General features: G+C 41.2%; 1 protein-coding gene across 1 annotated transcript; it reads right to left on the bottom strand.

Annotated features, from left to right (window-relative positions):
* Nucleotides 1-3,407: 3,407 nt before the first annotated feature.
* On the bottom strand, nucleotides 3,408-10,576 carry dera (deoxyribose-phosphate aldolase (putative)). The gene is made up of 9 exons (XM_034131470.1): nucleotides 10,440-10,576; nucleotides 9,243-9,340; nucleotides 8,899-9,046; nucleotides 8,005-8,100; nucleotides 7,755-7,889; nucleotides 7,044-7,172; nucleotides 4,878-4,990; nucleotides 4,034-4,183; nucleotides 3,408-3,857 (listed from the first exon to the last, which is right to left on the bottom strand). The coding sequence occupies exons 1-9, from the start codon at nucleotides 10,468-10,470 to the stop codon at nucleotides 3,801-3,803; spliced, it is 957 nt and encodes a 318-aa protein (XP_033987361.1). The 5' UTR covers nucleotides 10,471-10,576; the 3' UTR covers nucleotides 3,408-3,800.
* Between the last annotated feature and the right edge of the window lie 3,450 nt (nucleotides 10,577-14,026).

The raw sequence follows: 14,026 nt of genomic DNA, 5'->3' as shown, positions 1-14,026 counted from the left end.
AATGTATTTATTTTTAAATGCCTTTACCAAAATGGTTTATTTATAAAAAATTGTTATCTGTCATGTTTTGTACATTTTTTAGAAACCAATGAATATCAATCAAATGTGTGTTGGGTTGTTTTGATAAGAGTTTTTGTTCTTATTTTGTTTAATGTTCATAAATCTTGTTGTATTTTAAATGTGCGTACAAGGGAATATCAATCAAACTAAGGTTGGTTTATTCATTTTAAGAATGGATATTTTTACAAATGAATGTTTTTTTCTTATACCGTTTGACTAAATGTAAAATGATACTGGACATGAGAAATATCAGTCACACACACGGACATCACTCCTCCTGGTTGACGGCCAATAGCAGAGCTGCATCCTGGGATATTAATGAAAGCATGCACATGTATCGTCTACAGCCACAAAGAGCATGACAAATCCCAGCCGTGACTCATAATGGATAGTCGGGCTATTACTGACACCAACCCCCCCCCCCCCCCCCCAGGCCATTTTTTCTTCATCATAAACTACGTTAGGGGTGTTGCTGTTGTTTTTCACACCTGCTTCAGGCTAAAGAAACGCTGATGAATTAAACAACAGGAAACCAATCAATCTGAGCGAGTCGATTTGTCAGGTGTGAGCGACTGGATCAGCGCTGGGGTGACAAATCCAGCCGAGCTGCAGCTGGGGGTTTACCCAAACCAAGGGGAACCTCTAAGAGAATGAAAGTGCTAACTGACCCCCACACTGCCAAATAACACACTGTCCAATTCACATCAAACACACACTTCAAGTTGTCCAACAACCTCGTGTTGTCCACTGCAGCAGCTCCTAAATGTCGGTGTGGTTTAAAGGTAACTAGGCTAAGCTAACTGGATTTTATAGCTTTTCTTTTGCCAAGTTCATTTGCTATTAAATGACGGAGATAGGGAAAAAAAATCTTACTTCTGAGCATAAGATAATTGGAAATAAAGTACATCATTTTTTCATTTATAAAGCCCAAATCTATGTGAATGGATTAATACGATATCAAAATCATAAAAGCAAACACAGACAGAATCTAGTACATTTTTAAACTAATTTCAATAATTTACAAGAACAGAGATTTTTGTAGCTTTTAGTATTTCGAAGGCCCATTTTGCAAGATCTGTTTAAATCATTTTTCAATCATTTATCATTTTCACAAAGTCGTCAACGTTAATCATGACAAGAAGGCAGTACGTTTCCTGAGTTTAAATGATCAGACAGCCAATTGGTAAATAGTTCAAAGTAAAGCAGGAAAATGTTCACAAATTCATTATAATTTTTACATGTGTTGTCATTCAGATAATTAGTTTTCATATTCATCTGGTCCGTATTGAACACTGGGTGTTGAGAAAATGTCGTTCAACATAACAGTAAACTCACAACTAGTGTTAAAGAAGCATCCGTGTAATAATCCTTTAGCAGTCTACTGTGTTAGTGTGTGTCCGTGTGTGTGTGTCCGTGTGATAGGGATCTTTATGGATGGCCTCGGGAATCAATCAGGCAGAATCCAGTTCCGGCCTCCGAGCCTCTGTCGTGGCGAGAGGCGGTTTGCTGACCGATGGTCCAGATTTGAGATGATCTACATGCCTTTATGTAAGTGGGGCTAATCCATCAAGAGCGGACCACTCCATCACTCCTGCCTACGCACCTCACAATGAGGGAGACAAAACGGAAAGAAAAACGACTTGCTCCACACCGTCAGTTTGCATCGTTTTCTTAAACATTGGTGATGGGAAACATTTAGGTAGCTTACAGATATGAATCCTACCTGAAACTTGACACTAAGCGGTTACAGCGGGTATGAAGACAATGAGGCACAGGATGCAGGCGGCCTACGCACAGATTCGAATCGACTTCCTGGGCCAGCGAATCGTAGAGACAAGCTGCGCATATTTGTCTCTGTTAATAAATGAAATCTCTGTTAATGAATTAAAGTATAAAGTTTGCATATTTGAAATTGAAATGTTTAAAGAAAAGAACTTGATTCTAAAACATGATATTGACAATGTGTTCTGCTTTCATGAAAAATGTTCATATTCCCTCTCTTTAAAATTACATCAGTACTGTAAGTTTGTATTTGTTTAATTTTTAAACCTTACCTTTTTTAATGTTCAATAATTAAAAGTTGAACAGTTGTGACCTCCTTCTGACTGAAAGAGAGAAAGGGGGAGACCACCTGATGCAGAGAGGGAGGAGGAAGAAGACTATAAAGAAGGATGGAGAAGAAGGAACGGGGCTTTTTTGAAGCCCTGGGCCCGACGCTTTAGTGCCTGAAATAAGTGATACGACGGGCAGCGTGGTGTTAGAGAGGCCACGTTGTAAACGCCCCCCTAAACAGATTACGTTGATCTTGCGTGTAGATTCTGGGGGGTTTTGAAGTCCTAAAAAGATTGGACGGCCGTTCACCGGAGCCTTATCAGCACCGGAGTTCGGTATCGGAGACGGCCTAGGTATTAACATTGGTTGTATCGAAGCTAGATTCCTCAAGTAAAAAACACCTTGAGTTTCTTTTCCCCTTTCTTTATGTGCAGTGCATTTGATATTGAGGTAATCCAAAGATAACAGAAAGTAATCATGTTCCTTGTATTACTTATAAACAAGTAATCCTCCCTAACCTGTTGACAGGACACTCAAAATGTCCTTGAATGTGGCATAATACATCTGAGTGGGTAATAGTAGTATAGCCAGAAGTAGTATAGGATGTGTTGCTGTATACCTAAGTGTTAAACTGATCAATATAGCGAAAAACAAATTGGCAGCAGACACATTTATGCCAAAGCTCGGGGATATTTGTCCTCTAAACTGTGAAGATAGAAAAGGCTTATCTGCAGAATGACCTTTAAAGTTCTGTATTTGACCTTGTCCAACCACCACCTGCAACTCCTAACAGAGCATGGCCTCATTCCCAGCCCTTCCACCAGAGTCCTGAAGCGGACCCTCCCATGAGTTTTCCAATCAAATCCCACATTTTTCCCCAAAAGCCCACATGCACCTTCCCTCCACAATTAATTCATTTATCCTCTGTTCCAGTCAAGGTCAATGCCTGTGATATCGTAATTAAAGAAGAAAAAGGAAGAAGAAAGTTTTCTGTCTTCAAATGAAGCCTCAAATTTGTGAGCTGTTCAATCAGATCTTTTAAACTCACTTAACCCCTGATTAATCCCCAGCGCTCTCCAGTTGGCCAAGCTTCCCGCTAATGAAATTAAGAGCAAAGGAAGCCTGCATATTAGATTCAGCACACATCGCCGGGACCGGTCGGAGACTTGACGAGCATCCGGAGAATCACACCGGCAGCACGGAGCAGCCGCTGCATGGATGTGAGGGAAGAGTCCTCATGTACTAACAATGAACAGGAAAGTTGGGCTAGAAGTAATAAACGCAAGTTATTTTATCACATATATATTCTTTTTATTTTGTAAAATGTCAGCAAGGACCAGATTTACAATACAATGTCAAATTATTATTGCCTTGAATCTAAATTGCTAGATTATCCTACTTTACATATAACAAATTAAACACATTCTCCACATAATATACATTTATTATGTCTGTTTCAAAATACTGTGACAACATTTCTTCATAAGTCTGTATTGGCACTTCAAAGTACTTCATTATACAGAGCAAGACATTTTCTCTGAGTCACAGACATTGGTCCCAGTCTTCAGGCACAGTACTGAACATGAGTGTGGTGACAGGACAGAAGAAGGCTGCTCAGATAAGCAGTGAGAGGCTTGTGTGGCGAGTCTGAGGTTCTGATTGGTCAATAAAACAGGAAGTCATCAACTTCAAGCCATGGGCAGCTCGTGATAGGCTGCATATCGTCCGGTCACGTGATGGTAGATCTGTACAAACCAGTACAACAAAATCACTTGTATGCAGAAAAGTTAAACATGCAGAAAATGGTGTGAATGTTTGGGGGGGGGGTGTGTGTGTGTGTGTATATGTGTGTGTGTGTGTGTGTGTGTGTGTGTGTGTGTGTGTGTGTGTGTGTGTGTGTGTGTGTGTTTCTTGTCCCCACCTGCCTCTCGATGTCCGCCAACAGGCTGCTGGCTCCCAGGCGGAACAGCAGCGGGCTCAGCCAGTCGTTGCCCAGCTCCTCTTTGATCAGAGTGAGCCACACCAGAGACTCCTGAGCCGTGCGGATCCCCCCCGCCGGCTTAAAACCCACCTGAGGGAACACACACTCCTCGGTCAACAGGACACACACTCCACGTCAAGCATGAGAATAAACTTTAAGGGTACGTGCGATGTGATTTAGGCCAATTCCCACAACATATTTAAAGTTTTGGGTCTTTTCTCAACGTAATCAGAAAGAGCAATATAAAATGCCTCTTCATGGATTTAGTTTTAGATTCTATTGATCAACCATCAATCAATTTCCGAGAAATTAGGAGATGATTAAAATGTAGGATTACACCGGGTTTAATAAACATATATTTTATAAAAATGGCACATGCAACTTAATCCAGATTAACTAAACATTTATATCTGCAAATAAAACACTGCATTTATCCACCTGTCATGATAAATGTGTGCCAACTTGTTTATTTGAATTGTATGTTTTGTTATTATGTTGCTGTCTTTCTTCTCTCTTCCCTCCCTTCTTTATCAGTTACTAACATAAAACCCATCATAACCAACCCTTAAAAGTTTGCATTTTATAATAAAAAACGACCCTTTTGTTGTCATTTATTGTATTAACAAAACAACTCAATAACTTAATCGAGAACTAGACAGTCATTCTTTTAATTTTTTTTATAAAATAGAGAGTGGAGAAGACGGCATAAGGCTCGTCTACAGCGTACCTTCTACACAATAACCAGGAAATAGCCAGGACCCACAGAAATCAGAAGGAACTGTACCTTGTGGCCCGTACACAGGAAGTAGTCACGGATGGCCCTCACCATCACTATGGCGACAGGGTAAGTGGCATTGACGGACTCCTTTCCTGTGGACGTCTTGATGAAGTCCGAACCTGTCAGTTACCAAGAGGTGAAATGGTGACTTCAGAGTCCAGCAGATATCATTCTACTCAGCGGCTCTGTATTGAGATGAGCTGGTGTGAGGCTGCAGACTGAGGATGGACAGGGCATTACTCCCAACATATGCTGCTGATGATGATGATGATGGTGGTGCACAGAGGGCAGCTGCACGCTCATCAATAAAATCCTTCATTTTTCCCTTTCCCTTCCTTCACAGCCAATTATGTTTTATCAGCTTTCCTGATAAAAATAGAAGATGAAATGACACTCTTTAACAGATTACCCACAAACTGCAGGAAAGGGGGGAAAAAGTCATCCCTTCTGCCTCCCTGGTGTATAATGACTGTTCATTACTGAGCAGAACAAGATGAACATTTTCCAGTTCATTAAAGACATGTTCTATGTATTTTTCCACTCAGGTCTTTCTTTCAGCCTCTCTCCCCTCTTCCTCAAACTGGCATAATCCTTAAGATTCGTTATGGGGAGTCTTAATTACCAGATAATGGATAACGGTTATTAAATGCGGGTGGCGGTAATGAAGCTCTATTCATTTGCGTGGGCAGGGGGATACTGGCGGGGAACAGCGGAGGAAAATAGCCTGCATCAGAGATTAATAGGTGAAATTATCATTCAATTTCAGGAATCTCATACGCAATTCATAGGAACAAGGGGAGATTAAGGAGCGAGTGTGGCGACAAAAGCAATGCATTTTAATAATGATCTCTATCAGAGCCCCTGACAATTTGGCTCTGTAATCGGCTTATTATGTGATGGCTAGTTAAGCATATTGTGTGCGTGTGTGTGAGTGTGTGTGTGAGAGAGAGAGAGGGAGAGCTCCAGAAGGCGAGGTAAAAAGCTTTGCAGCAGCGCCACAAACCGGAGGACTGCAGGATTTACACCAGAACTATAACTGTTCAGATTTATTTCTCTGTCCCCTCTGCAAAAAAAAAAATCTATTGGCAGAAAAGCGTTCATGTTCAAAGCCCCAGCAGACTGGAATACTTGACCTGCTGCTATTAGATCTCTTGCATCATTGGGTATGTTTAAACATGTCAAATAACTTCCTGTAAACAGTCCAAACACACGCACAGGGGCTCCTTTCTTTTTGTGATTCGGTTATTTGAGCAAAGATTGAACCTTTTTAATATCAAGAGCTGTGTGGGAAGAGTTTCTTTTTCTGATAAGTTGTTTATATAAGCTATTTGATGCTATAAAAAGTGGGTCTGACATCATGGTTGACAGCTGAGCTATAAGGGTAGAAACGTCAAGGAGAGACTTAACATTTAATATCTGTGATTGTTTAAAAATAGACTGTATATATTGAGTTTTATAAGAACTTCTTTACATAAAGATCTAGCTAGATAGCTTAGCAGATGATGTTTCTTATACACAAATCACAAGTCTGTAATGGAACATGCAGCGATTTGATCATTTAAGAGGACATATTGTGCTTATTTTCAGGTTCATATTTGTATTTGTGTCTCTCTGACATGTTTCCATGCTTTAATGTTCAAAAAGCTCTTTATTTTTCTCATACTACTTCTTTTCACCCTCTGTCGGAAACCAGAGCCCAGTCTGCTCTGATTGGTTAGGAGTTTAGAGATGCCCCGCCCCCGCATCACGTAGAATGTGTTGGCCAAAGTTTGCGCAATTGTTACAAAGTGATGTAAAAAATGTGACTGACTGATTTTTTTTTTATGTGAGCCTCTACACAGCTTGTGTACATGATGATGATTGATTAAAATAAAAGTGTTTTTTCTGTGAGAAGCATAGCTGAAAAACATGGGTGAAAGGCCTATCTCATTCATTATGTTGCTTTTACCGTGTGCATCAACATAAAAAGCCCAAAGATTATGTAAAACATGGTCTGTTCCTATGTAACACATCGAAAGACTGATAACGAGCTTCTTATCTCACTCTGGAAAGAAAAGAATAAGCCTATTTGCCAATATGTTAAGAATGTAAAGAACGTGAAAACTATCACATTCAATTAATATTTTCTTTGAAGAGACACAAACAGATGTATCAGATTGCAGCGGGACTTACCAGCCATCATGGACACCAGGCTGGCCTTGTAGACGTTGGTGAAGGTCCCCAGCTCTCCGATAGCCAGGATGGTCTTCATGTGGGCGTCGCCACAGGCCTCCCGAAACTGACGGATCTCATCGTACATGGCTGCAGGGAGAGGAAGGAAACACTAATAAACATCCTTCATCCATGTGAACAAAGGGGCAACCTGGAGAAACTTTGATGTCATTACCAAAATGATAAGCAAGTATTTCAATTAACAGACCAAGAGTCAATTATTTCCTTTGTGACCAGTTAGAATCTCAGGAAAACACGTTTGAGATCAAGTATATTTGAGCTACCTAAGGACATTTATTCTTGCTTAGCTTGCTGTTTTCATATTTTCTATGTAGCCGTATGATTTCAAACCAAAGACGGAGGTTCTGGCAAATGATTCTTCCTTACAGCTTAAACCTTTTCAGCACAATCTCCAATCAAGGTCCACTTTCTTATACAATTACAACTGTTGATAAAGACCATCTGCTGTCATTAAAAGCTCCGGTACAAACAGGTTAGGGGACATGACTGAATATTGTTTTGTTGTCTTCCATTTCAGAGGTAAAAATTGAACTATTTCTATATATTGTTGGAGCATAAACATAAATAAAAAGGAACAAATGTCCTAACATCTTTGTTTTCAACCCAGGACAAAGTCAGTGACCTTTTTCTCATCATGTGTTCTCAGCGTACCTTCCCACTGCCCTGTGATAGCGAGCGTCCTGTTGATGACGATGTCGATCTCTGTGGCCCCGTCGGCCACGGCCAGGCGCACTTCCTGGAGGCGGGTCTCCAGCGGCGTCTGGCCTGCTGGGAAACCCGTGGCCACTGAGAGAGGAGGGAGAGCACACCGTCAGTGAAGCATCAAGTCTCAATCATTTCACACACACACACACACACACACACACACAGTTCATGTCCTTCGGCAGGTCAGCTGACTTACCTGAAGCAACAGGAAGGCTGGAGTTTGCTGCTTTTAGTGTTTTGACGGCATCAGCCACACGAGACGGATACACACACACCGCTCCTGTCGTCACTCCTGAAACATCAACAGAGGAAGCAGAGCAAGGATGAAGAAACACGGTGATAAACAGGTCTGTGTCGCCCTCTGCAGGTTCAATTCAATCTGACATGCTGAACAGGAAGGTGAGAGTTTAGTGTTCAACATCATCGTCTCATCCCAATAGATTGGATTAAATAATTCAATAAGCACCACTTGACCTGCCTAGCTTTTTTTTTTATGATGTCACCATGTGCCCAGAGTTCAACTATTAAATGGGGACTCTAATAAAGCTGTATAATGTCTTTACTTATTATGTACAGTACCAGTCAAACGTTTGGACACACCTTCTCATTCAATGGTTTTTGTTTATTTTACCTCTATTTGACTGAGAGAAGCCAAGAGTGTGCAAAGCTGTCATCAAGGCAAAACGGGGCTAATTTGAAGAATTAAAATATAAATCATATTCTGGATTGTTTAACACTTATTTGTTTACTAGATAATTCCATATGTGTTCTTTTATAGTTTTGATATCTTCATTATTAATCTACAATGTAGAAAATCATTTAAATAAATAAAAACCTTAGAATGAGAAGGTGTGTCCAAACTTTTGACTGATACTGTATAGCTGATAAATTAGTTAGGCAACCATAGGAAGATTAAATGGCAATAATTAAAAAATGTAATCATCTGTTTAAATTATTTCTCAAGTAAAGACGGTTGCTGTTTTATAGCATAAACTGGTTTGTCTAAAATATTGACACAAATCTGCCTCCATAGTTTACAGGTACAGCTACTCAACACTGGTGTGTGTGTGTGACGTGTCAGGCAGGGGACCTTTGTCGTGCATGTCCATCTCCTTCAGCAGGTCGTGTCGCACCGGCTGGATGGCCTTCAGACACAGCCGGTGGACGTTGGACGGAGTGTCATCTCCAGCCAGAGTGGTCAGGTCGATGCATGTGACAGCCTTCAGCAGCCAGGCAGCCTGCAGGACAAACACAGATATGGCACCCAACATCAGAGAAAATATAAGTATTTATAGTTTAGGGTGTATTGTCTTAACCACAACCTTACCAACACAAAATCAAAATGAAAAATAAATATATGCAAATGATAAACAGTTATTAGTAAGTAGTAGTACGGGCTTGTTGGACACAGGTGAGAGGAGAGGTATACAGTACCTGCCACTGTTTCTTAGGGAGCTTCTGTCCTTGTATTTGCTGAGCTCTCTTCAGGACGGCCTGTGTATTCACTCTCACTTTGGAGACCCACTCCAGGTCTGACTCCCATGAGCAGGGAATGAAGAAGAGAAAGAAAAACACTTCATTAGAAAAAAAGTTCAGTCATAATAAAAACAGTCCGCACTTATGGCACCTTAGACATTTCTACTGACCCTTTTTGCTATAATTAAAATTATTAATAGAGGCCTCACCTATTGGGAACTGTGGTCAGATGGGAAAAATCCATTACTCTAATATTTTACTTCATGCAAAACCGCTTGACTTTCTCATGTGACTGTGGGAAAGTCAAATGCAAACAGAAGGATTTCCATTAGGCTAACACAACTCCGTAAAGCATTAGGCTTTTAAGTAAGTACTATTTAAAAAGGGCTGATATTTAACATTTACCATCCAGCATGTAGCCTACCCCAGATTGTAAACTATAAACAATGGACTTGAGAGGTGCGAGTTCACATACTGGGCACAGACACAGTTTCCTTTGGCAAGGCATTGAAACCCCATATGCTCCCACATGCATTTGTGCTGGGACTAATGTGTATCGGTCCTTTTAATGTGTGTTTGTACTGTAAATACAAACTGATAGAAGACTGAATTGGTCTTTTCTGTCTGTTTCTTCTTCTTTTTAACTATAATAAAATGTCAGGCTGAAGGTAAAGCTGAGGTACAGGAGGGTTGAACCAGTCAGCTGAGCAGAGTGTCATGAGTTCTCAATTACACTGTAGCCACAGCAGCCCATAATATTCAACAGTATGGTGCCAGAATACATGTCAATATGTCCCATGTTACAGTATGTTGCCTGTTTTACAGTGGGTTAAAGTTACACATTAACATTTGCATGTTCAACAGGTCAGTTACCTCGAAAATGTTACTCATTAACGTTAAAGTGTCAAAATATCAAGCTACACTGAAGTAAGCTAACTAGCATTAGCTTTTATGGCTGTTCTGTTTCCAATAAAGACACCATATAATGTCACGGTGATTTTTGTTACAGGAAATGTTTATCAAACGTTACATAAAGCTAATAAAAGTTGTGGTAAACAAGACACAGCAAGCCACATGTGTAAAGGAACATTATTAACGTTGCAGTTTAACAGTTGTATACTTTAGTTTTTAGCTTTTATGTCATAAGCTACTCACCGAGTTTCATCCCAGGGTTTCTGGCCGACATGCTGAAGGACGGATAGTTTTTATTCACGTTCAGGTGTAAAAATGTGCAGCAGTAGCCACCGTTAGCTGAGCTGTCAACTCTACTCTTCTTCTTTGGTGTTTTTTGCGGTTGCCAACCCAGCTCAGAGGTGCATTACTGCCACCATCTGGACCACAGTGAGTAAAGAGATGGGGAAAAAATTACCTAAATCAGTTTCTTTAATTCCTACTAATTTCTACGTATGTACTCAGATCTTGTACTTGAGTAAGGAATACTCTGTTACAAGTAAAAATCCTGCATTCAAAAGGTTACTCAAGTAAGAGTAGAAAAGTATTATCATCAACATACTTAAAGTAGGGGAGACCAGGGATAGTTGCAACACTTTTTGGGTTTTTCCCCAATAAGTAAAAAACCATTTACAATAGGATAGCCATTTTGCTATATTATACATTATCAATATGTCAGCTACTGAAACAATGTATTTAAGATGTTTTTATGAAATAAGTACAGGTTGGAAAATGTATTTTAAAAAAAAAACTCAACTGTTACAACTGTCCTTGTGTACAGGGACAGTTGTAGCACATGCAGGCACGGTTGTAACATGTTAATAACGGTTACCTTTTTTCACACTATATGACAAAAAATAGGGAAAGCAGTCAAATTCTAAGGCAACAAGATTTTAATGGGGTTTCACACATCCTCCAACAAACAATGAACAATTAACAGAACTTAAAACAGAACACCAGAATTAATCAGATTCACAGTTGTGGCAGGTGTAAAAGGCACTTCCATCTGTGCAGTCCTTGTGTGCCCAGGCTTTACAGAAGCAACACTGCAGCCAGATCTCCTTGGACCTGGAGTAGCTCTCCAGGCACACAATGCAGTATTGGGCCTCATCTTCATCAGATGAGTCCTGTATCTTCTGCTTCTTGTTGGGTTTGTCTGACTCTCCAACCTCAGCCTCTTCTTATGGAACCGGTACAGGGTGACATGGCATATATCCAGGGACTTTGCCACTTCCCTGAATGATTTGCCCTCCTGAACTTAATTTGAGCCCATCTGCAGCAGAGCAAGTGGCACTCCCCTGTCTGTCTTCCTCTTTCTGACATTTGACATACTGTAAACACACACACACACTTTAGGCCTACTGTATAGTATTTTATTCTGTTTATTTTTACAGGGACAATGCACACCAATCAACAATACAACTGTATGCTTGAATGAACAATTGATAATTCAAGCAAATGAGCCATCATTGTAAATGTGCCATGTTACAACCGTCCCGTTACAACCGTCCCAGGACCACCAGTCTTGCTTTCACCCCTGTGAACCTGCCTGATTGCTAGCTTGACCCATATTTAGCTAGTTATATTTGTAGCTTACAAAACAGTGATTCTAATAATACTAGTTTGGATTCCTAGACATTTGAACTCAAGACAGTATCCAAAAAATACATCATATCATTTTAGTTAATATTTTACCTCAGAAACACTTTTGCCGATATCTTACGCGAGAAATTCAAACGTGGCTCCGTTTTTTCTCATCGATCTCACCATCTAACTGCGCATGTGCAGAGTGAGTGTCATCACTCTAGCTTGTTTGTGATTGGAGATATTGAAGGTGTTACAACCAACCCGTGTTCCAACTGTCCCTGGTCTCCCCTACCAATGTCATTATGCAAAATGGCCCATTTCAGAATAATATATATTGTATGTTTTGATTATAATTATTGATGCATGTTAAGGAATAATTCTTCTAGATATCTAACCTTTTACTCTGACATGTGTTATCTCCTTTAGGGAAAGGCCTTGGTGCCATATGTGTTGTTGTCACCAGTGTGAGACCGGTCAACTTGACTGGCACAAAGGGTAATTGTTGTGAGAACACTGAGGCACTTCTTTATCGGTGTTTGTGGGCTCTAGGATGTGAAATCCTTGAGGCCATGAACGTCGGACGCAGATGATTCAGTGTTTAGTCTACTCCTTCAGAGATGTTGATTTCTCTCTGTGAACCTGTTAAAAGGTCTAGCATAGAGAGAGGTTCTTCAGAATTGACGTGGCAACTCTACCGTGTGGTCAGAACCTCTGACTCTTGGATTTGTGATGTGAATCCTCCGGCCGAATACTCTGAATAAACCCATCAGTGTTTGACATCAAAGCTCCAACTCTCACCGTGTCTCCTTCCTGAGTCGGTGACTCCATGCATTACTACACAGAAGTTTCCTCCACAAATTGGCGTTGTCGGCAGGATACCAACATATCTTCAGAGACTGGTAAGTGTGATTTCAAATCTACATTTGGACATTGCCTTACCAGAATCTGTGATTGACGGTATCCTAAAATTATCTGTGAAGCTAAGCGGCTGCGTTTTGTTTTGGTTAATGAACATTTGGGGCTAGTAACCCCAGGGGATCATCCAGGGACTCTGTCTTGGCTGGTTCCCTCTGTGTGTGCTGCTCGGGACGTATGTGCCGTGCAGGCATACACGGAGATGTTTAAAAAGACCTTAATGAGGGCAGCAGTAAAGTGGAACTTCTGTGTGAAATCAAAATAGAGATTTGTAATGAACAAATCGCCGAGATTCCGGGGGTTTCAGCGGCCAACACTAGCAGTTAACTAAAGCAGCCAGAGATATTACCCCCAGCGCCTCTAAAAAATACACGGCTCCAGCTGCAGCTCCGGGTGTGTGTGTCCTCTGTGTGTGCTGCTCGGGACATGTGTGCCGCACAGGCAGCCGTTTTGCTGCTCGGGGCATGTGTTCCGCACAGGCAGTCGCAGGGATGCAAAATACCTCCCCGTATCTGCATGGGCTGGTGAAGTGAACTAAGAGGGAGAAAATCACAGCTTTTGTCTATAGCTTTAACTCACACCACCGCCGTCTCTATTAAAAACGAGACTGTTTAAAAGCACTCTCGTGGCTTGTGGCCATTTACATTCAGAGGTGTGCTGGCAGGTGCGAGGTGCGTGCATTACCTGATGCGACAGGCTCCCTACATTGCTGGAGGAGCTGATGTCGGTCCGGGGTGCATACATAAAATTATAGGCTAATTGATCATGGGTGGGCAGTGGTATGCAAGTGTAGAGCAAAACTGTGTTTCATCGTTGGGATGAACATGATGGGAGGTGTATAGGCTGGTCGAGTAGGACTACAGTTAACTGTGTGGCTTCGCGACGTGCAGTCAGTGGAGGCAGGGGAGGCAGAGCCTCACCAGTGTTACAGGCTTGGCCTGTCACTTTAAGAGTAGCAGCCGCAAGGGGTTGTGGGTTTTTGGAAGTCCGGTGTGTGTAAAATGTGATGGCCAAGGCGAAGTGCGGAGGTATGAAGAGAGAGACGAAAGTATAGAGAAAGTGGTCAGAAAAGGAGTATAGTGTCTAGTTTGTATGTATTCAATTCAGTGTCCATGTAATTGAAGAACGTAAATAAACGGAGGTTCTTCCCAGGGCACCCGAACGCATCGTCTTCATCCTTTTTCCCCTCGAAATATCTGGACAGCTAGTTACCGGCTGACAACGAGCCAAGTCAGAAACCACCGGTGTGTATCCGAAACTACGGTTTCGGTGCCGAGATACCGTCAGTA

Source organism: Trematomus bernacchii, unplaced genomic scaffold (assembly GCF_902827165.1).
Source record: "Trematomus bernacchii unplaced genomic scaffold, fTreBer1.1, whole genome shotgun sequence".
NCBI lineage: Eukaryota > Metazoa > Chordata > Actinopteri > Perciformes > Nototheniidae > Trematomus > Trematomus bernacchii.
The sequence above is the reverse complement of the archived record's forward strand: the minus strand, read 5'-3'. Positions and strand labels throughout refer to the sequence as shown.